At 44.0% G+C, this 24,369-nt stretch overlaps 2 protein-coding genes across 2 annotated transcripts in view; both read left to right on the top strand.

The window, feature by feature from the left end:
* The window catches only part of MTMR1 (myotubularin related protein 1), a 520,398-nt gene that overhangs the window by 341,480 nt on the left and 154,549 nt on the right, over positions 1-24,369 (top strand). The gene's annotated exons all lie outside the window — the stretch shown is intronic.
* Positions 2,265-6,781, top strand: GPR50 (G protein-coupled receptor 50). The gene is made up of 2 exons (XM_059051112.1): positions 2,265-2,451; positions 5,364-6,781. The coding sequence occupies exons 1-2, from the start codon at positions 2,265-2,267 to the stop codon at positions 6,779-6,781; spliced, it is 1,605 nt and encodes a 534-aa protein (XP_058907095.1).

Genomic DNA, 24,369 nt, shown 5'->3' with positions numbered 1-24,369 from the left:
CCAGTGTCCTGGGCCTCCGCCTGCTCTGGGGCCACCTCATCTAGAAGTACAGTGCGCTGGATAACAGTTTGCCAGCTCTCTTTACAAGACTTTGGGTGGGGGGAGGTGGCTTGGGTAGGGGACACTCTAGTGTCTTAAGTCATTAGAATGCTGATTTCCTTTTTTCATTCCAAGTTTTGTTTATTTGAATTAAAAACCGATCTTTGCCATGAGTAAAAGGATCCAAACCCTCGGGGAACCAGATGTGAAGAACTCCTTCACGGTGTGGGCGGCCTTTCGGCTTTGGTCTCTTTTCGGGGCTCACAGTTGCCTAGGGAGGATAGCATAGCCTGTTTTGGGGCTGCGTTTATAGTAAATCCTGGCTAAGTCCGGCCCAGACAGCCCGCGGCCGGGGATCCAGGCGACGGGGAGCGATGAGATAATGAATGAGAAAAGGCTCCAGGCGGGAGATTGTTATTCGTGCCAATTCGCTTCTCAGTAGCGTGCGCAGTATGGGGGTGAGGGGTTCATCTTCAAACAAGGAGACACGTTACTAGTTTGGACTTTTCAGCGAGAGAAAGTGCATGCACTCTTGATTTTTCAGTCGTTTCTGTCTCTCCGTTAAAGGTCCCTAAATGTTGAAGTCCCTCGCGGAACGCGCCCCAGCCCCCAACCCCTGTGTCCGCCTCCTTCAGGCGGGTCAGGAGGGCGGCAGTGTCCAGACGGTGGCGCTCCGGGACAGTGCAACCCCCTATCCCCCCCACTGCAGCAAGAAGGCTAGTCGGGGACAAGTTTCAAGGCGCTTGCTGAAATTTTCTGGGAGGTTTCTCAACAAGAGTCATAACTTTTAGTAGCCGGCACAAAACCCACCCCCGTAACCAAGGTCCTTGAGGGAACGAGTATCCAAATCTCTCCCCACCGTAGCCCGAATCTTTCGGATTTCCTGTAGCCCGTGCGCTCCGAGAGCCTGGGCGCACCGCAGGGAACTGTGACGCCTGCGGAGGGAGATCCGCGGGGCGGGGGGACGGCCCGACCCAGATGAGGTTGAAATGAGACCCCCCGCAAGGGAAAAGGACTGAGCTGAGTTATTCCTGGGGCGGGGGCCTCTGGTCTGCCGGTGGCTTCCAGGCTGCGCAGCCCAGCACCTCCGCGCCTGTCCCGCCGCTCCGGCACAGCTCCCCGAGCTAACCCGAGTGCCCCGAGCCACTCCGTAAAGCGTGCGGAGCACCTAGAGAGGGGACGGGAGTCGGAGCCGCTCGTCCCGGGTTTCTTTGAGGAGTGGCAGTCCAAGAGAAAGGCTTTTTCCCCCGTTTTACTTTTTCGCAGAGCAGCCTCGAAGCTCCCGCAGCCAAGGTGCCAGGCAGCAGGGAAGGGGACGCGCTCTCACTCTCGCTTGCCCCAGAGTTGGGGGCAAGCGGCCACCATCTACCTCTTCTCACTCCCAGAGTAGAGACACGATCCCTGCTCCCAGAGCCTGACGTAGGGCCCGTCTCCTCAAGGAAAACACAAGTCGGGGACCGGATTGAGTGGCCACCCGCCGCTGCTGCTAAGGGAGCCAACCAGCTCCTGCCAGGCACCAGTGTGGGAATAAATTCCCTAGAGAAGGCTGCCCAGATTGGGGATGGAAGCCCCCAGCAGCTGCCCCCCTGCTTTCCTCGGAGTATAGAAGGCTTTGAAAAGGTAAAACACTGGGATGGGATGAACCTCTCAAGGAGACTGCAGAGGCGAATATCTAGGGTCCAGGGGGCCACTGGCCACTCCTCACGCTCTGCTGGGGGCTTCAGACAGGCTTGGGTTGGCACTGGACCCCCAAGAGGGACCCTGTAGCCCCGCTCTGCAATCTACAGCGCTTTGCCAGGTGTTTGCGTAAGAGAGGGAGGGAGAACTTGCTAGAAACGGTTGCGCAGTGGCTGGTGGGGAGGAGGTGGATTCCGAGCTGGTCACGACGCAGGGTACCTGGGGGATGTGGTGGGAGGGCGAGCGGCCAGAGAGGAAGCACATACAAGGCAGTCGGAAGCAAGACGACACCTCGATGTGGATTTGTCCAAAAAGAGTTGGAGATCAAAGCGGGGGTGATCAGGGAGCTCTGATTGGTCGGGGGGAGGGATTTGGGGTGGGGCTAGCCACCTCTTGAGGCTTTAAAAGCTCATCGGAGAGGGGCGGGAATGCTGTCATTTGCTCTCTGACTCTCGGAGGGGTGGCAGCTTTCCTGAAGCTCCTGGCGACAGAGCAGGTGTTCGCTGTCCAGGCCCGGCTGGGAGGACCTAACGGTCTCCAGCAGCAACATGGGGCCTACCCTGGCAGTTCCCACCCCATACGGCTGTATTGGCTGTAAACTGCCGCAGCCAGATTACCCACCGGCTCTAATCATCTTTATGTTCTGCGCAATGGTCATCACCATAGTCGTAGACCTGATCGGCAACTCCATGGTCATCTTGGCTGTGTCGAAGAACAAGAAGCTCCGAAATTCTGGTAAGACCCCTTTCCTTCTCCCTACCCACCGTGCAGCCACTTGCAACCCCTACCTAGGGTGTTCGTTTGGGCTCCTGCAATAGGGAACCCGTGGACGGGCCCTGCTCCCCATTTCCCTGCGAGCCTGAGTGATGCTGCTCTCCCGGGGGCGGGGGGGCATAAACTTAGAGCTTCTCCAGGCTGCGGAGGTTCGGAGAAGCTTTGAGCGTCCAAGTGCAAATCCCTGTCCCTGCGGTGCGCGGCACACCGCCGAGCCCGGCCCCGTGGGGAACCTGATGCAGAGGGAGCCGGCACCCGAGCGGAGAGTCCGGCGGCCGCCCGGGGACAGCACGCCGAGCCGGACGCCGCAGAGGTGGCCGCGCCGAGGCAGCGCGGGAGGAATTAACGCGGAGGGAGCAGCGGGGTTGCTACCCGCTCCGGTAAAGTTAAGTTCTCGGCGGCTGAGGCGGCGCTTGCCGGAGCGCAGCGCGGCGGCCGAGCCCAAGCCCGGCCGAGCCCCCGCTCGCCGCAGCCCTGTGACTCCAGGGCGGCTCCCGGGCAGCTCCCGAGCGGCGGAGCGCAGACCCCCGCGCCTGAGTGTGAAGCAGGGCGGTCTGAGCCCGCCGGAGCCGAGCGCCGTCCGCCCGTCCCAGGGCGCACGGCGGAGAGAGGCGAGCGGCCGGCTGGGCGCAGCAGGCGGTGGCAGCGACGGCGGCGGCGGCGGCGGCGGCGGAGATCCCGAAGTCCGTAAGCCGGGTACCGGGGGTCTCAGGGCGGGGCGGCGATAAAGGTTCGGGAGCTCGGCGTCCCGGGGGGATAGAAGACGGCACAACCGGTGAGGATCGCGGGAGGGCTGCAGGAGAGCTCAGAGGGGATGATGCGGGGCGCAGAGAGACCACAGAGCGCGGGGATGTGGGACGAGGTGGGGCGGCGAGCGAGACGCCCCTCGCGGCCTGCCAGTGCCAAGGGGAGGGGGCGGCTGCGAGCCGGCCTGGGGGATGGTGCTGGAGGCTGCAGGGCGCTGCGCCCCTTGCCGGGGGCGGGGGCGGCAGAAGCTGCGGAGCCTTGAGCCGCCTTTGCAGGTTGGGCGGGAGAGGACTCGAGAGGGGGGGGGGTGGGGGAGGGGCCAAGGGGCCCAAACTCCCAGCTCGGGTCCCGGGGGCAGGGGGCGGCGCCCAGGGTCTCCAGGGCCTGGATCCCGGCCGGCTGGGGCCGGAGGGCAGAGGGGAGCGAGGGGGCGGGGTCTGAGGGGGTCGGGTCGGGCACCCACAGGACCCGGGCGGGCGGGGTGCCCGGGGAGTGGAGGCCGCCAGTGTCTGGGGGGATTCCTTTGCTTGGACGAGGAAATCACAAACACCACACAAAGTTTCCAAATGCACTGACGGGCACACAGTCATTAAAAGTTTTCTTTGAAACTCCGATGGGTGTGTCTGATTTCTCCTCGGTCCCCCGGAGACGTGGGGCCTCACACTTGGATCTCACGTGCACTCCAGCAGTGCGGTCCCAAGGGGCCCAACCCCGGAGCCCCCGGGGGGTGGGGCACCTGCAAAGTCCATTTTCTCTTTTTTCCTTTTCTCCTTCACCTTCCTTTCCTTCCATAATTCAAATAAAGGTTTTTAGAGTTGTTGCGGTTTTGTTTTTAGGTCTTTGCCCTCTCTCTTCTCCTCCTTTTTTTCTCCGAATTCATTACTTTGAGGGAAAACTCTAGAAAGAACCTCTTGGGTAGAAAGCGCCGCGGCCTCGCCTTGGCAGTGCTGGCGGAAGGAAGCAGAACGAGCCGTTCCTTTGCTCTTTTAAAAGTGCTTATTTGCTCCCAGTCCGAGATGAAGTGCAATATTTTGCCAAACCAATGCTAATTAGCAATGAGGTGTTTCCAGAGGAAGGGCTCCGCATCTGCACTTGGCCTTGCAGGTTTTACAAACAGCATTCCTACCGCCGCCCTACAAAACAGGAGTGCCCCCCCCCTCCCCCGGCACTTTCCTGTATAGCCCGCAGGCCCCAGGAAAGCCCGGGATCGCCCGGGACCGGGGGCCTGGAAGCAGTGTGCAGGGCGGCGGACGTGCTGGTGCCCGGCTCTGCTCGGGGACCCGCGTGAAGCAAGCAATTCTGCTAAAATCCTTGCAGGGATTTTCTTGATTTTTTTTTTTTCCCTCTTTGCTCACTATTTCTCAGACTAAATTTTACAGGGCCTCTCCCCGCCCTCAGTTTTTACTCTTAGGTTACCTCGGAAATGGTAAGTATTTACTGGGCTAGGTCTTAGATTATTGTCTGATCCCGCTGGGAAAGAGCGCTTAAGAAAACGACATGCCCTTTCTCGCACAGTTCTCGTTAGACATGTTTGCGTTGTAAATGCGACGGTAAGTTAGAGAAGGCAGAGGGCTAATTTGGTTTTTTTCGGGGTTGGGGGAGGAGGTTGAGGCTTCCTGACAGTCCTGCAATCTCTCCACCCACCCCAGTCCCTACCCTGCAGCCTGTTTCCAACAGACAGCTCCCTCCAGCTCCCCTCCACTTCCTCCCTCCCCCACCCCTACTCCGCCCAAACTTTGCATTTTGTTTTTGTTTAAAATGACGGCCACAGGTCTGCGTGTGTTGGAGTGTGAAGGGCTCCCCAACGGGCTTCCGTGTTTACTGCTTTCTGACTTCACTGTTTTCCCGAAGCAGAGATGACGCTGTTTGAAAGGAAAAACAGGTTGTCAAAGGACAGGTTCCCCCAAACCTGCTTGTGCACCAGAATCATCTGGGACTTGCTTGTAACTAAAAATAAAAATACAACTGTATTTCTTTAAAAGAATTCTAGAATTCTAAATTGTCACGACTCCAGCTGGCCTTTTCCTCCAGCTTTGTATTTGTAGATTTCCAAATTTCACCATTTATTCTTCTCTGTCTTCCTCCCCCCCCCCCCCACCCCCCCCCCGCCCCAATATGCTTTTCAGGCAACATCTTCGTGGTTAGCCTCTCTGTGGCTGATATGCTGGTGGCTATCTACCCCTATCCTCTGATGCTGCACGCCATGGCCATTGGTGGCTGGGATCTGAGCCAGTTACAGTGCCAGATGGTTGGACTCATCACAGGGCTGAGTGTGGTCGGTTCTATCTTCAATATCGTGGCAATTGCCATCAACCGTTACTGCTACATCTGTCACAGCCTCCAGTATGAGCGCATCTTCAGCGTGCGCAATACCTGCATTTACCTGGTTGTCACCTGGATTATGACCGTCCTGGCTGTCCTGCCCAACACGTACATTGGCACCATCGAGTATGACCCTCGCACCTACACCTGCATCTTCAACTACCTGAACAACCCTGCCTTCGCTGTGACCATCGTCTGCACCCACTTTGTCCTCCCTTTGCTCATAGTGGGTTTCTGCTACGTGCGGATCTGGACCAAAGTGCTGGCGGCCCGTGACCCGGCTGGGCAGAATCCTGACAACCAGCTTGCTGAGGTGCGCAATTTTCTAACCATGTTTGTGATCTTCCTCCTCTTTGCAGTGTGCTGGTGCCCTATCAACGTGCTCACTGTCTTGGTGGCCGTCAGTCCAAAGGAGATGGCGGGCAGGATCCCCAACTGGCTTTATCTTGCAGCCTACTTCGTAGCCTACTTCAACAGCTGCCTCAATGCTGTGATCTACGGTCTCCTCAATGAGAATTTCCGAAGGGAATACTGGACCATCTTCCATGCTATGCGGCATCCTATCCTGTTCCTCTCTGGCCTCATCACTGATGTTCGGGAGATGCGGGAGGCCCGAGCCTTCGCCCGCGCCCGCGCCCGCGCCCGTGACCAAGCCCGCGAACAAGACCGTGCCCGTGCCTGTCCTGCTGTGGAGGAAATGCCGATGAACGTCCGGAATGTGCCACTACCCGGTGACGCTGCAGCCGGCCAACCCAGGTCTGCCTCTGTGCACCGCAAATCTGCCTCCGGTCACCATAAGTCTGTCTTTAGTCACTCCAAGCCTGCCTCTGGCCACCCCAAGTCTGCCACTGTCTACCCTAAGCCTGCCTCTGTCCACTTCAAGGCTGACTCTGTCCATTTCAAGCCTGCCTCTGGCCACCCCAAGCCCGTCACTGGTCACCACGTCCCTGCTGGCAGCCACCCCAAGGCCACCTTCAGCCCTGCCACCAGCTGCCCTAAAGCCACCACTGGCCACACCAAGCCTGCCACCAGCCACCCCGAGCCTGCCGACTATCCCGAGCCCGTTGCCACCAGCCACCTGGAGCCTGAACCCACAGCTGCTGGCCACCTAGAGTGCGACGTCACTGACCTCCCTGAGCCCGCCTCCAGCCCTGCCACCAATGATTACCGTGAGGTTGTGGTTCTTGATGTTGAAGCTGATTCTGATGAAATGTCTGTGTGAAAAGTGCCCTTAGGGGTGGCCGAGCGGTGGTCCACTTTTAAGGTTGGCCGGCATATGTAATACAAAGTGAGACATCTGAGTGCATCTACACACAGACACGTGCGGACACTGAGTCACAGACAGTGTAAGCTACACCTACCTTTCAGGCATACTCCTCCTTTACGTTATGTACTCTGCAAAAGTGTGTGTGTGTGTGTGTGTGCGTGTGTGTGTGTGTGTGTGTGTGTGTGTGTGTGTGCGCGTGCGCGCTTGCTCTTTTAGAGACCAAGTTCCCCTCAAGTTTGACTTCTCTTGTTCTGAGCCTCCCTTTCCTCCTGTGGTTGACTGTGAGCCCGCAGTGATCCTTGAACTTGTAGACTTCGGTTTGTCCCCCACTCCTATGTAACCGCTTCTCCCCACTCCTCATTTCCTTCTCCTTGTCCCCGCTTGCTTCGCCCATTCCTCGAGGGGGTGGGTGGGGGAGGGGCGCATGCGCAATGGTAAAGCCTTCCATAAAGTGAATGTGACCGCAGAGCTTTATGTGTTTAAGTATTTATTGTGTTTTTAACGGCAGTCCGAAAGGCAATTGCGATAAAGTACAAGTACTTGCAAGTTTCCTTTCTAAATTCCAGCAACCAAATATGACCCCTATCTGAAGAACACAACTTACTAAGCTCTTATTAAAATAAATATTTATGCCTATGAGATCAAATGGCAAAAGGAAAGATATTGCCGCACCGAATTATTTCTATTTTGTGAAAATTCAAACACTGGTGCTGGGTTTTACAGTCAAACACGAATGCAAATGATGAGATGTTTTTACCTTATTTGTAGTTACTTACCTTTTTTAGTATTTGCCAGGATTTTCTTTCATTTAGTTCCAGAAAAACAAATCCATCCATAAACTGGTTTCTCCCCACATCCAAACTTACGGTTGCTAGGATCAATTACAGTCATGCTCTTAATAGTATACACAGCCTGCTGTTTTTATGCAATCAGTTTTTACATTTTTCTTTTTCATTCAGAAGGGAATTTGAGGTAATAACGGGTAGCCGGAAGTGAATGGAGTACTGCCTGGACTTGTAAACAAGCGCTTCTTCAAAAGCGGTTCCCTGCTGCCCCGTCTCTCTGAGCCTCCTAGCTGGGGAGGGGATGGTGGGGGGAGGCGGGGAGGAAGACTCGGCAACATCAGCCAAGCCCACTACCCTTGGCTGAGGTTCTGTGATTCACCGTGTTAAGGTGTAGATGTCTTGTATCATCACACTTGACAGCCCAGGAAATGATTTTTCTCTAGAATTTAAGAAAACATTGTTTAATAAAAATCTCGATTATTGAGTCAAATGGACACTTAAAGCAAAGTTTACTGTACAAAAGATTGTAAGGATAAGTGGAAGTGTGTTATACTGCCTTAAATCAATTCTCTATTTGTGGTAGCAATTAAATAAGTGTTTTTGTGTCTTTGGTGTGTGATCTCTGGATAAAATTTGCTTCCTCCACCAGATTCACTTGTGGGGAGGCTTGGGGGTGGGTGGGAAAGCATACCCCTTGGGGGACCGAGAGACTCGGATGCAAGTACCCTTCCTGCTATACCCCAGGGCGAGTCACATGACCCCTCTCTCCACAGTTGCCTGGCTTAGCAAACTGCGGCCGGGCAGGGGTGGGGTGGCGGCAGGGGAGGGCTCCCTGGGTGCGGCGTGTTCTTCTCACTAGTACGGTGACAATGGATGACCCGCCTGCCAAGGCTTCTGAAAACGGGTCCTCTTTTACCCCCATGGAAGGAGTGGAGTTGGGCCCCAATTATGTCACAACTCCGGAGGCTACTGGGACCAAGTAACAGAGCCCACAATCCAGTGGGGGGGGGAGGCACAGGAGTAAGGGGCGAGAGGACAGGTGGGTTCCTCTCTAGCTGGAAGTTAGGTGGCAAGACCCCAGCAGCTGGGCAAGCGTCCTAGCCTCAGGAACATAGCCTCAAAAGAATCTCCAAGGACAACGTAATGCCCCAAACCGACTACTCCATAAAAATAAAAGTAGATTCAAAATAATACACGGTAGGATATCAATTTGGTTAAGAAAGTATACACATTAAAACACGCACGTATACATAGGCCCACGGAGTTAGGCATATATATGGTTGTTCTATCCAGGTTTGACTAGACTGTAAGCATAAGCTGAGGTCATCTTCACTTTTGATACCCAAATTACAGTGGTGCCAACAGAGTGGCTGCTGTACCTCAGGCCGATTCCCTGTCAACATTTCTGCCTAGTACCCCTGGACATGCAAAAAGGATGCTTACTCGTGTGCTCAAACTGCTTTACAGTTGCCACCCTCTCCCCATGATTTCCACGTTCTCCCTGTCTGCCCTCACTCAAGGAGCTTTGCTTTGGGTAAGATTGCAAGTGTTCAAACCGAGGATGCTGTGTCTCATTGCTCCAAACTGGGTGCAGGGTTCTGCGAGGTGATGGGAGAGGTGAAGAAAGTCTTGGCACTTTGTACAGCTTTGTTTCACACTCTGCTCTGAGGTGCCTAAAGCCACACTGCTTACGCCCAGGGTCTTACAAAGTCTCATGAAAGCAGCCCCTTCATCCACTCTGCTCACCTGCAGGGTGCGTTCATCATTCCTGCCTCCCCACCTCTGCCCCCACAACCCACTCCCATGGGAACAAGCAGCGGTCGAAGCGCAGTGCTTCCTGTTTATACATAGCCAAGAAATATTTTTCTCTGCCCCCTTTCCCTTATCCTTTCCCTTTCCACCCCCAAAGTCAAGAAGCCTCATAAGCGCACCTCTGACTAGCCACGCCCACTCTGAGTAACCAAGGCAAGACACTGAATCTCTGCGGTCAGTTTTAAGGTGCTTTGTAGCTGTCTCCATGGCAATGCACAGCTTCTGGTGTTATACAAGTAGAATCAGGTGAGCCTAAGTCTCCATGATCAAGGGATAAAGAAATGGAAGCGAATGTCAAATGGCAGTTTCCCCCAGTTTCTATTCCTCTTTATTTTCTTTTTAAATGGAAATATAATGTATATACTGTCAGTGAAAGTTTGACCATTTTTTTGCACAGGTATATGCATCCCTGGAACGACCCCTTAGACCCTCCAGAAGGCTCCCTTTTGCATCCTTGCAGTCAATACTCCAACGAAAGGCAAACGCTATCCTGACCTCTAACACCGTACATTAGTTTTGCCTGTTCTAGAACTTCATATAAATGGAAGCATGCAGTATGTATTTTTGTCCCGTTTCTTTTTTAAAATAGTGATAAAATATACATAACATAAAACTTACCATTTCAACCTTTAAACGATAACTCCCTATTCCCCCCTCCCCCAGCCCCTGGTAACCTCTAGTCTACTTTCTGTCTCTATGGATTTGCCGATTCTAGGTACCTGATATACATGGAATCATATATGATTTGTCATTTGGGGTCTGGCTTCTTTCACTGAACATAACGTTTTCAGGGTTCATTCATGTTGTAGCAGGTGTCAGTACCGCATTGTTTTTACGGCTGAACAATATCCCGTCGTATGGACACACCACATTGTGTTAGCTCATTCATCCACTGATGGACATTTGGGCTATTTCCACTTTTTGGCTGCTATGAATGTTGATTTACAAGTATTTGAGTCCCTGATTTCAATTCTTTTGGAAATATATCTAGGAGTGGAATTGTTAAATCATATGTTAGTCTGGCTTCTTTTGCTCAATTAATTATGTTTTTGAGATTCAGTCATGTTTTTGTATCAGTAGTTTGGGGTGCGTTTTCATTTTTATGTAGTACTCTACGGTATGAATATACCATAATTTATAGATTGATTCTATTATTGATGGACCTTTAGGTTGTTTATGATTTGGGGCTACTATGAAAAATGCTTCTATAAAGATTTTTGTACATGTCTTTTAATTTAATTTTATATAAAGTTATAATTTTCCATACAGTGAGGTACATAAATCTTCGGTGTAAAGTTGAACGAATTTTTACTTTTGTACACACCTATGTAACCACCACACAAATCAAGATATAAAACATCTCCAGCACTTAGAAGGTTCCATTATGCCAGCTTAATTTTGTTGGTTCTCGAGCTTTATTTCAGTGGAAGCATACGGAATATACTCTCTTGTATCTGGCTTCTTTCACTCATCATTTTATCTGTGAGATTTATCCATATCACTTTGGGTAGAAGCAGTCCATCCTTCTTGTTGCTGTGTAGAATTCCATTGTATCGAGTATAAGAACTTCTTATCAATTCTACTATAGGTGGACATTCGGTGTGTATTCTAGTTTGGAGCTATTATGAAGAAAGGTGTTAATGAACATTCTTGTACGTGCCTTTGGTACATATATGAACTCATTGCTCTTGGAAATACACCTAGGATTGGTATTCCTGAGTCGTGAGTATATGTGTATTTAGTTTTAGTAAGCACTACCAAACGTTTTTCCAAAGTGGTTGAAACAATTTACATTCTTACTAGCAATGCTTTAGAGTTCAAGATGCTCTGCGTTCTTGCCAACATTCAGTATTTTCAGCCCTTTTAATTTTAGCTATTCTACTGGATGTCTACTGCTATTTCATTGTATTTTCAGTTTTCAATTCTTTAATGAATAATGATGTTGACCATCTTCTCACATGATCATCGACCATTTGGATATTTTAAAAAGTGAAGAATTTGAACAAATATTTTGACTGTTTTAAATCTGAGGTTCCTGTCTTCTTATTGGAAGTAGAAGTTCTCTATATATTCTGGATACAAATATATGTATTTCACGAATATCTTCTCGGTCTGTGGTTTGCCTTCTCTCTCTCTTAATTGTATCTTTTGATGAGCAAAAAGCCTTAATATTATGAAGTGCAATTTATTAGTTTTTCTTTTATGACTAATAATTTCTGTTTAAGAAATTTCTGACTAATATAATGAATATATTCTCCTAGTTTTTCTTTTACAAACTTTATTATTTTGCCTTTAACATTTAAGTCTATGTTTAATCTGAAGTCAATTTTCTGTGTTTGGTGTGAGGTAGGGGGTCAAGATTCATTTTTTAATACAGTCAAGGTTCATACTTTCATTTAATCACCATTTATTGAAAAGACCATCCTTTGCCCAACTGAACTGTAGTGGAGACTTTGTTGTAAATTGGTTAGTCACATAAAAATAAAAATTATCTATCATCTATCTATCTATCTATCTATCATCAATCATCAAGCTGTTTCTGAGTGGTTTAGTCTATTCCATTAATCTGTTTGTCTAGTCTTGCACCGATGCCACATTGTTTTTATTTATTTATTTATTGTTTTTTATTTTTAATTGAACTATAGTTTATACACAATGATATGCAAACATGTTAAGCATACAGATAAATGGATTTTTACTTATAGGCATGTTTTTATATCACCATCTTCCAGATGAAGATATAGAACACTTCTAGTACCCCAGAAGGCCCTTAAATGCCCCAACTCAGTCAATAACTCCCCCAAAGTTGACCACTAGTCTAACCTCTAATATCACAGATCAGTTTTGCCCATTTTTGAATTTCATTAAGGGGAATAGAATAACATGTATGCTTTTGAATCTGGCTAATTTTGGTAAACATGCTTTTGAGAAGCATGAGTGTTGTTGGATGTATCAGCAGTTCTTTATAAAAACTGTCATAGGAAGATTTAATGATGTAGAATATCTTCAAGTCATATTAAGTTGAAAAAGCAGAGAACGGTATGTGATTTTGTTAACAAAACCAAAATGCATATGTAAAAAGACACACATGTTTTAACACTTTCTATAGTAAATATATACACATTTTTATCGAGATATAATTCATTTACCATAAATTTCATCATTTTAAATGTTTGATGTTGGGTTTTCTTAAAATTGAGGTATAGCTGATGTACAATATTATATGTTTCAAGTGTACAACATAATGAATCACAATTTTAAAGGTGATACTCCATTTATAGTTATTATAAAATATTGCTATATTCCTTGTGGTATACAATATGTCCTTGTAGCTTATTTATTTTATACATAATAAGTTGTACCTCTTAATCCACTATCTCTATCTTGCCCCTCCCCCCTTCCCTGTCTCCACTGGTAACCGCTAGTTTGTACTCTATATCTGTGAGTCTGTTTCTTTTCGTTATATTTGGTAGTTTTTTTTTTTTTTTTAGATTCCATATATAAGTGATATTGTACAGTATTTGTCTTTCTTTTCTGACTTATTTCACTAAGCATAATATGCTCCAAGTCCATCATGTTGCCGCAAATGGCAAATTTTCATTCTTTTTTATGGCTGTGTAGTAGTCCATCATATATATATATATATATATGCCATATCTTCTTTACCCATTCATCTGTTGATGGACACGTAGGTTGCTTCCTTATCTCTGCTATTGTAAATAATGCTGCTATGAACATTGCGGTGCATATGTATTTTTATTTAATGTTTTCATTTTCTTTGGCTGTATACCCAGGAGTGGAATTGCTGGATCATATCATGGTTCCATTTTTAGTTTTCTGAGGAACCTGCATACTGTTTTCCACAGGGCTGCACCATTTTACATTCCTACCAACAGTGTGCAAGGGTTCTTTATCTCCACATCCTTGCCAACATTTATTATTAGCAGTCTTTTTGATGATAGACATTCTGACAGGGGTGAGGTGATATCGCATTGTGGTTTTGATTTGCATTTCTTCGATGATTAGTGATGTTGAGCATCTTTTCATGTGCCTCCTGGTCATCTGCATTTCCTCTTTGGAAAATGGCTACTCAGGTCATCTGCCCATTTTTCAGTTAGGCTGTTCGTTTTTTGATGTTGAGTTGTATGAACTGTTTATATATTTTGGATATTAACCCCTAATGGGTAATATCATTTGCAATTTTTTTTCCCATCTAGTAAGTTGTCTTTTCATTTTTTTCAATGGTATCCTTTGCTATGCAAAAGCTTTTAAGTTAAATTAGGTCCCATTGTTTATTTTTGCTTTTGTTTCCTTTGCCTTAGGAAACAGATCCCCAAAAATATTGCTACTATTTAAGTCAAAGACTGTTTTGTCTATGTATTCTTCTAGAAGTATTATGGTTTCCAGGCTTACATAGAGGTCTTTAATCCATTTTGAGTTTATTTTTGTATATTGTGTTAGAAAATGTTCTAATTTTGTTCTTTTACAAGTAGCAGTCCAGTTTTCCCAGCACCACTTATTGAGGAGACTGTCTTCTCCATTGTGTATTCTTGCCTCTTTTGTCATAGATTAATTGACTATATGTGCATGGGTATATTTCTGGGATCTCTGTTCCTCTCCATTGATCTATATGTCTGGTTTTGTGCCAGTACCATACTGTTTTGATGACTATAGCTTTGTAGTATAGTCTAAAGTCAGGGAGCATAATTCTTCCAGGTTTGTTCTTTTTCAGAATTGTTTTGGCTATTCAGTCTTCTGTGTCCATACAAATTGTAAAATTATTTGTTCTATTTCTGTTGAAAATGCCATTGGTATTTTGATAAGGATTGCATTGAATCTGTAGATAGCCTTGGGTAGTATGGTCATTGTAACAATATTAATTCTTCCAATCCATGAACATGGAATATCTTTCTACCTGTTTGTGTCGTCTTCAATTTCTTTCATCAGTGTCTTACAGTTTTATGAATATAGGTTTTTAATATCCTTATGTAAGTTTATTCCTAGGTATTTTATTCTTTTGATGTGATTGTAAATGGGATTGTTTCCTTAATTTCTCTTTCTGATAGTTCATTGTTAGTGTATAGAAATGCAACAGATTTCTGTACGTTAATTTTGTATCCTGCAACTTTACCAAATTCATTGCTGAGCTTTAGTATTTTTCTGGTGGCATCTTTAGGCTTTTCTTTGTATAGCATCATCTCATCAGCAGACAGTGACAATTTTACTTCTTCCTTTTCAATTTGGATTCCTTTCATTTTTCTTCTCTGATTGCTCTGACTAGGACCTCCAATACTATGTTGAAAAAAAGTGGTGAGCATGAGTGGGCATCCTTGTCTTGTTCCTGATCTTAGAGGAAATGTTTTCAGCTTTTCACAGTTAACTATGATGTTAGCTATGGGCTTATTGCATATTGCCTTTATTTTGTTGAGGTATGTTCCCTCTATACCCACTTTCTGGAGACTTTTTATCATAAATGAATGTTGAATTTTGTCAGAAGATTTTTCTACATCTTTTGAGATGATCACATAGTTTTTATTCTCAGATTTGTTAATGTGGTATATCACGTTGATTGATTTGTGAATATTGAAAATTCCTTGTATCCCTGAGATAAATTCCACTTGATCATGGTATATGATCCTTTTAATGTATTGTTGGATTTGGATGGCTAATATTTTGCTGAGGATTTTTGCATTTATGTTTATCAGTGATATTGGCCTATAATTTTCTTTTTTTGTGATATCTTTGTCTGGTTTTAGTATCAGGGTGATGCTGACCTCGTGGAATGAGTTCAGAAGTGTTCCTTTCTTGGCAATTTTTGGAAGAGTTTGAGAAGGATAGGTGTTAACTCTTCACTAAATGTTTTGTCTAGTTCACTTGTGAAGCCATCTGGTCCTGAGCTTTTATTTGTTGGGAGTTTTTTGATTACTGATTCCACTTCATTGATGGTAATTGGTCTGTTCATATTTTCCCTGTCTTCCTGGTTCAGTCTTGGGAGATTGTATATTTCTAGGAATTTGTCTATTTCTTCTAGGTTGTCCATTTTATTGGCATATAGTTTTTTTTATAGTAGTCTCTTATTATCCTTTGTATTTCTGTGGTGTTGGTTGCAACTTCTTTTTCATTTCTGATTTTATTGATTTAAGCCCTCTCCCTTTTTTCCTTGGTGAGTTTGGCTAAAGGTTTATCAATTATGTTTATCTTTTCAAAGAACCAGCTTTTAGTTTCATTGATCTTTTTATTGCTCTTTGAGTCTCTATTTCATTTTTTTTCTGCTCTGATCTTTATGATTTCTTTCCTTCTACTAACTTTGGTTTTGTTTGTTCTTTTTTATCTAGTTCCTTTAGGTGTAAGGTTAGGTTGTTTATTTGAGATTTTTCTTGTTTCTTGAGACAAGCTTTTATTGGTACAAACTTCCCTCTTAGAACTGTTGTAGCTGTGTCCCATGGATTTTTGGGTCATTGTGTTTTGTTTTCATTTGTTTCCAGGTACTTTTTTCTTCTTAGATTTCTCTAGTGATCCATTGTTTGTTTAGTAGCATATTGTTTAGCCTCCATGTGTTTGTGTTCTTGCAGGTTTTTTTTCTTGTAGTTGATCTGTAGTCTCATAACACTGTAGTCAGAAAAGATGCTTGATCTGATTTTGATTTTCTTAAATTTACAGAGGATTGTTTTATGGCCTGGTGTGTGATCTATCCTGGAGAACATTCCATGTGTACTTGAAATGAATATGTATTCTTCTGTTTTTGGTTGGAATATTCCCTCTATATCTATCTATCTATCTATCTATCTATCTATCTATCTATCTATCGAATCTATTAAGTCTATCTGGTCTAATGTGTCATTTAATACCACTGTTTCCTTATTGATTTTCTGTCTGGATGATCTGTCCATTGGTGTAAGTGGGGTGTTAAAGTCCCCCACTATTACTGTGTTACTGTCAATTTCTTCTTATATGTCTGTTAACATTTACCTTATATATTGAGGTGGTCCTATGTTGGGTGCATATCTATTTACAATTATTACATCTTCTTGGATTGATCCCTTGATCATTATGTAATGTCCTTCCTTGTCTCTTGTAACAGTCTTTATTAAAGTCTATTTTGTCTGATATAAGTACTGCTACTCTGGCTTTCTTTTGATTTCCGTTTGCATGGAATATCTTTTTCCATCCCCTCAGTCTCTGTGTGTGTCTTTATTTTTTTATTTTTATTTTTATTTTTTTGCGGTACGCGGGCCTCTCACTGTTGTGGCCTTTCCCGTTGCGGAGCACAGGCTCCGGAAGCGCAGGCTCAGTGGCCATGGCTCACGGGCCCAGCTGCTCCGCGGCATGTGGGATCTTCCCGGACCAGGGCTCGAACCCGTGTCCCCTGCATCGGCAGGCGGATTCTCAACCACTGCGCCACCAGGGAAGCCCTCTGTGTGTGTCTTTAGATCAGAAGTGAGTCTCTTGTAGGCAGCATATATACAGGTTTTTTTTTTTTTTTTTTGGTATCCATTCAGCCACTCTTAGTTTTTTGATTGGAGCATTTATTCTATTTGCATTTAAAGTAATTGTTCTTTCTCTTCTTCTCCCGGGACCCCTATAATGGGAATACTAACGTGCTTGATGTTGTCCCAGAGGTCTCTTAAACAGTCCCCATTTCTTTTCATTCTTTTTTCTTTTTTTTGGTTCAGTATCAGTGATTTCCACTACTCTGTCTTCCAGCTCCCTCATCTGTTCTTCTGAATCATTTATTCTATTGCTGATTCCTTCCAGTGTATTTTTCATTTCAGTTATTGTATTTTCATCTCTCTTTGGTTGTTCTTTATATTTTCTAACTCTTTGTTTAAGACTTCTAACTTCCTGCTTTGTCCATCTATTCTTTTCTCGAGTTCTTTGATCATTTTTTACTATCATTACCCTGAACTTTTCTTCCTCAGGTAGATTGCCTATCTCCATTTCACTTAGTTCTTCTTCTGAGGTTTTATCTTGTTCTTTCATTTGGAACATATTACTCTGTTGCCTCATTTTGCCTAACTTTCTGGTTTTATTTCTATGTATCTGGTAGTTTGGTTACATTCCTCAACCTTGGAGATGTGGCCTTTTGTAGGTGACATCTTATATGCGTCTCAGCAGCACAGTTCCCTCTGGTCACGAGAACTATATGCTCTAGGGATGCCCCCTATGTAGGCTGCATGGCTTCTTTTGTTGTGGTGGGCTGACTTCTGTGGGTGGTCTGGTAGGCTTGCTTGGTCTCCCATCCAGTTGGCTGCCAGGCCTGCCTGGTATAGAGCCTGCTGGCAACTGTTTGGTGGGGCCAGGTCACAGCGCAGCTGACTGCAGAATCCTAGGGAGCCCTGGGGCTAGTGCTGGCTCACTGGTGGATGGAGTTAGCGCCCAGACAGAGTTGGGTCCTGGGTCCTGGTTCCTGGGTCTTGGGTCCTGGCTGCAGGATCCCGGGGTCTCAGAGCTGGTATTGGGCCACTGGTGGGTAGGGCAGGTTCCTGAAACAGCTGGTTGCAGGATCTGGGATGTTTCAAAGTTTGTGTTGGCCTACTAGTGGGCAGGGCAATGGCCCAGCTGGTCCCAGGGCTGGTACTGGCTTGTTGGTGGATGGGCTGGGTCCATAGGCTGAGGGGCTACGGTAGTCCTATGGCTAGTGTCTGCCTGCTAATGGGTAAGGCTGCTCCTGAGGCTAGAGTAGGCTCACTGGTGGGTGGGCCCAGGGATTCTGGGGCTGGTGCCTGCCCACTGGTGCGTGGAGCTGGGATCCCAGGGTCTCTGGCCAGAGGGCCCTGGGGGTATCAGGTCTAGTGCTGGTGCACTGTTGTGTGGGACCAGGTTCTGGGCCCTCTGGTGGGCAGGTCCATGTCCAGGGGTGGCTGTGGGCTCTGAGGGTCTTAAGGCAGCCTGCTTGTTAGTGGGTGAGGCTGTGTCCCTGCCTGGCTAGTTGCTTGACCTGAGGCATTCCGGTATGGGTGTCTACAGTCTGGTGGGCAGGGGCAGAGGTGGGTCCTGAGGCTAATAAACTAGAAGGAGAATTCCAAAATGACACTTGCCAGCACCAGTGTCTATATCCCCAGGGTGAGCTGCAGTTTCCTCTTGCCTCTCTGGGAGATTCTCCAAGATCAGCAGGTAGGTCTGACCCAGGCTCTTTTCAAATTACTGCTTCTGCCCTGGGTCCCAGAGCATATGAGATTTTGTGTACCCCTTTAAGCATGGAATTTTTATTTCCCCCAGCTCTCTGGGACTCCTAAAAGTAAGCCTCACTGGCCTTCAAAGCCAAATGCTCTGGGGGGCTTGCCTTCCCAGCGAAGGACCCACCAGGCTGCGGAGCCTGAGGTGGGGCTCAGACCCCATGCTCCTTAGGGAGAACCTCTGCAGTTGTAATTATCTTCCCATTTGTCGGTTGCCCGCCTGGGTTTATGGGTCTTGACTATATCATGAGTTCGCCCCTCCTACCTGGCTAGTTGTTGTTTTTTAGCATAGTTTTCAAAGTGCATCCATATTGTAGCATAGATCAAAATTTCATTCATTTTTAAGGCTGAATAATATTCTTTTGTACTTATATACCACATGTTGCTTATCCATTCATCTACCAGTGAAAGTTTGGATTGTTTCCACCTTTTGACTACTGCGAATAATACTGCTATGAAGATTGGTGTATATATATATATGTCTGTGGATATGGGATACTAGAGAGAGAAGTGTAATATGAGTCTAAAACAAACAGAAGGAAAGAAACAATAAAGATCAGATCAGAAATCAATAACATTGAAAACAGGAAATTGATAGATTAAAATTAATGAAATGGAAAGCTAATTCTTTGAAGAGATCAATAAAATTGGTAAATCTCTAGCCAGGCTAGCTACAAAATAAAGAGAGAGAATACAAATTGCTAATATCAGAAATGAAAGACCAGTCATCTCTAGTGATCCCAAAGATATTAACAGGATAATAAAAGAATACTATGAACACTTCTATGCTCATAAATTTGATAACTAGATGAAATGGACCAATTCCTTGAAAGACACAACCTACTAAAACCCACGCAAAGAATTTTGTGCAACCCCAAACCTGTTAAGTCTCCTTCAGTGGCCACTAGGTTTCTGGTTTTCAGAACTGCTTTAGTTGTGAAGCTATTGTTTTTTCAAAGCTACTGAGGAGCTAAGGGAGGGGAATGAAATGAGTGCTAGTTAAAGCACCACCAGACTCACTGTTCTTACCAAAATTCAGTCATTTTTCTTAAATAAATCCTCCTTGGGTTGTTGCAAGACTTAGGTTAATTTCCAGAGTTCTGAAAAAGTTGATTTTGACAGTTTTTGCAGTGTTCTCCTTGCTTTTATGGAGAAGCACATTTTTGGAACCTTTTTTTCTGCCCCGCTGCACTTTAATCGTCTTCTCTCGGGCAGTATGTCATCGAAATCACTCCACATCAGTTCTTCATTCCTTTTTACAGTTGTGCCAATGTTGCATAATTTTATTCAAACACTCTCCTATCTATGGGCGTTTCAGTTGTTTCCAATATTTTGCAATTGCAAACTATGCTGCAATGAACATCCTTGTGCATATATATTTTTGGATTGTTGGAAGTTCATCTTCAAATATAGATTCTTAGAATCGGGATTCCTGGGTTGAAAGGCTATGTTAGGTATGGCCAGTTTCCCTCTGGAAGTGTTGCACTGATTTGTATTCTCAGCAGCAATGTATGTGAGTGACTGCTTCGCCACAGACTCTTCAACAGATTCTGTCATCACACTTTAAAAATTTTTGCTTGTCTGATAGGTAAGAAATGGTATCTCAGGGTGGTTTTAATCAGCAGTTCTCTAATTATGTACTGAGTTTGAACATTTTTCATGTATTTAATGGGCATTTTTATATCCTATTTTTTTTGTTGAATTGTCTGTTTTTATATTTTCCTTACTTTTCGATTGAGTTTTTGGTCCCTTGCACTCAATTTTTTAAAAATTTCAAATTGCTCTTTATTTTTATAGAGTTGTTAATCACAAGTCATGTCTGAGATTTGACATTTTTTCTTGTGCAAATATTTCAGATCAAATTAAATGCCTTTTTTCTGGTGGCTATGGTTCACTTTGATTAAATTCAAGCTGTTTGACCATGTCATGAATTGACGGTTCTTAATTCTGGTGGAAGTTCTGGAGATCAGCAACAGTTTCAGAAAAATTCAACAGCCTGAGTAATTTCCATCACAGCCAAGCCAGATAGGGACTGAGATTCCACTGTTGAATGAAACTCCTGTGTGGGGTTGGGGGTGGAGATGGGAGTCGTTGTCAAGAAGTTTTATAAGAAAGTGTCAGAAATTAGGAAGCGTGGGTCATCATTTGCCTGTAAGAGAGAGAGGGGGGGATATTAAGCAAAATAAATTTCGAGCAAGGAGAAGGGGTTATAATCATGAAAGGAATACTTTTAAAATGAAGGTTAACAGTCTTGGGCAGATAAGCAGGAAAAAAGAAAGGTCAAGCAAAAAACAATTATCATAGATTTGATACTTATTTATTGAGTATCCATTACATATAAGACCCTCTTCTAGGGCAGGTAGGGTCTATGGGAAATACAAAGATAAACAAGGGCAAATCTCTTGTCCTAATTTAGAGGCATGAAACCAACAATGTTGCCTTTTGTTTAAACTATAATTTACTAAGTTCTTACTATGTGATAGGTATCACTCAAAGCACTTTACTTTCTTATCTCTAATTCTCATAAAAACGCTGCCAGGTTGATATTATTACCATCCCCCCTTTTTTTTCCTGAGAGGAAGAGTCTAGAGTCACAAAGTAGAAAGTTGTGTAATTTGAATTCAGATCTGCTTAAAGAATGTCAATATGTATTGTGAATAGTACTTTATAGTCGATTGTGTCAGGACAAATCAAACCAGTTGAGCCTGAAGTAACAACGACTAACCTTATTTCATAATTTCCGTGTGCGGAGGACAGCAGTGAAAAATTTACCTGGATCATCATATGTAATCCTGAGACAGAATTTAAATGTTTGCATTCTCTACATTGTCTGTGACACTAACATCTACCTCATTGCCTATGCTGAAATCTCAGGTTTCATCCAGGACTCCCAACTCACCCACATCTGTTTGGTTTATACATCCAGTAAATTCTGCCTCTTCAACAGCTCTTTAATTCATCTTCCCTTCTTAATCCTCATAGTCCCTTTCTTAGTTTGAACCACCATTATCTCTTAGATTACTTTAAAAGCTTCTGAACCCTTCACCTTACCTTTCTAATTCACTTGCACCAAGCCAACTTACTATTCTTCCTAAATTGCAGAGCTAAGTATGTCTCTCCTCCAGTGCTCTTCCTAACCCTAACTTGATGTTAATCCGCCCTTGATCCACTCTACGTCAGTTATACTGAGTTGCCTGCTCTTCCCTGGTACTGCCTCTATGTCCTTCAATTTTCAAGAGTCCTTCATATATTAAATTTATTAGTCCTTCGCCTGTGGTATATGTTGCAAAAGTTTACCCATTTGTCAGTGTCTTTTGACTTTGTTTATGGTGCATTTGCCATGCAAATTTTGAATAGGTAATCAAATTTATTAGATTAGTTAATTAATTGCCTCTGGAATTTGAGTCATAGAAAGTCTTTTCCTACACCAAGGTTAAAGAGGAATTCCTCCATGTTTTCTTCTAATACTTGCATGGTTTCATTTCATACATTTAGCTCTCTAATCTACTTGGAGTCTATTTTTTTGACCATGGAGTGAGATATGGAAGTAGTTTTACCTTTTTCCTCTTGAAATCATCTGGGTCCAGGTTTGTTTGGTTTTAAATTTGTTTACCTAGAATCTCATATGATTAAAAAAAATTTTTTTTTTCAATGCTGATTTCCCTCTTGTCATTTCTTATTTTGAATATTTGTTCTTCCTTTATCCATTTTTTCTTGATAAAGTTAGATCATAGTTTTTCTATATTGTTCATCTATACAAAACCATATTTTAATTTTTTAGACCTTTTTTCTATTTTCCTGTCCATTAATTTCTGCTTTTACCTTGATTATGTTCTTTTTTATGCTTTCTTTTGGTTTACTTTAAAAATTATTTTCTAGTTTTATGAGCTAGGATCTTAATTCAGTTTTCTGTTGTTTCAGTTTCCTGGATAAAAATGTTTAATGCAAAAAAGTTTTTTTCCCTGATCACTTCTTTAAATGTATTCCATAGATTCTGACATGTAGTGCTTTTATTGTTGTTATTATTTTTTAATTCTGTAATTTCAGTTTGTAGTTCCCATTTCACACAGAAATTAATAGAAGATCCCTAAATTTTCAGGTAGAAAGACCTTTCTATTTCTGTTTTTAATAGCATATTCTCACTGTAATTGCATTTTAATCAGAGAATGTTGCTTATAATATTCACATTTTATGGAACCTACTGATATTTTCTTTGTGAACTAATAAATGATCAGTGTCTGTGACTGTACCGTGGACACTATTGCCATGGCGTAGACTTCAGCATATATTCAAAATACCTGTCCTATGGATTATTGTTTCCTAATCAATATGTACATTCTCTCTCCATCCATACTGTTTTCCACTTGATTTGTATCATACTGAAAATGGTGCATTAAAGTCTCCTATTATTAGTGAATGTTTATCTATGACTTCTTGCATTCTTTGTAGTTCTTGCTTCAAAAAGGTGGTTGCTGTGTCAATGGGTGCATAAATATTAATGTGTTATCTGTTCATTGCGGACTGTGACTTTTGCAGTACAACTGTCCTTCTTTGTCATCTTTAATACTTTGGGGCTTGAATTATATTTTGTGTGATATCAGGATCACTACGCTTTCTTTTGCTTTCAATTTGCTTGGTGAACTTTTGTCTATCCCTTTATTTTTAGTCTTTCTGAATGATTTTGTTGTAGGTGTGTATCTTGCATACAGCATATAGTTGTCATTTAATCAGTTTACTGAGGTATAATCTACCAAACAGAATTTGCCTGTTTTAAGTGTACTGGCCAATGATTTTTAGTAAATTCATAGAGTTTTGCAAACATCAACCACAATCCAATTTTAGAACATTTCCATCACCCCCAAAAGATGTCGTTTTGGGGGAAACTTCACATATCAATAAATAGAATTATACAATATGATGTGTTTCTTTTGCGTCTGGCTTCTTTCACTTAGCATAAAATTTGTGAGGTTCATCTTTGAAGCATGTATCAGTGTTTCATTCCTTTTACTATTAAATAATATTTTGTTGTATGGATAGACCACATTTTGTTTATTCATTCAGGGGTTGATGGACATTTGGAGTTTCCACTTCTTGGTTACTATGAACAAGGCTCTTATAAACTTTTGTGTACAAGTTTTCATGCGGACATAGGTTTTCAATTCTCTTGAGGATATATCTTTAGGAGTGGAATTGCTAGGTGATACGCTAACTCTATGTTTAAATTTTTGAAAATATAAAGGTCCCAGTTTCTCCCTATTCTCACTAACAGTTGTAATCTTTCTTTTTTATTATAATCATCTTAACAGTTATATAATGATATTGTGGTTTTAATTTGGGTTTTCCTAAAGACCAGTGAGGTTGAACATCTTTTCATGTATTTATTTGCCTTTCCTGTATCTTTGGTGAACTGTCTATTCACATCTTTTGCCCATTTTGAAACTGGGTTATTGCTCTTTTTCTTTCTGACTTGGAAGGGTTCTTTAAATATTCTGTTATAGGCCCTTGTAAGATACATAATTTGCACTTAGTTCTCCCATTCTGTGGGCTATCTTTTCACTTTGTTGATGTGTATTATCATGCATTTAAATTTTATGTATTTTTGATGCTTTGGCATCTTGGGGCCTTGCTGACTCTAGAGGGACTGCTCCTCCTTGGGCTAGCCAATTCTTGGAGATAGTAAATGATTTTCTTTTATAGACAAGCCAATCACTCCAGAGCCCACACCCCCAACCAACTCTTCTATGTGACTCTTATACTCTAAGATACAATA

Source organism: Kogia breviceps, chromosome X (genome assembly GCF_026419965.1).
Source record: "Kogia breviceps isolate mKogBre1 chromosome X, mKogBre1 haplotype 1, whole genome shotgun sequence".
NCBI classification, from domain to species: Eukaryota; Metazoa; Chordata; class Mammalia; order Artiodactyla; family Physeteridae; genus Kogia; species Kogia breviceps.
Note: the sequence above shows the minus strand (reverse complement) of the source record. Positions and strands in the feature narration are given on the sequence as shown.

What these genes read in the sequence shown, in the direction of transcription:
- GPR50 (XM_059051112.1), top strand. Translation starts at nt 2,265, where the DNA reads ATGGGGCCTACCCTGGCAGTTCCCACCCCATACGGCTGTATTGGCTGT. An exon ending in CAAGAAGCTCCGAAATTCTG is followed by an intron (nt 2,452 to 5,363) that starts GTAAGACCCCTT and finishes TATGCTTTTCAG; the next exon opens with GCAACATCTTCGTGGTTAGC.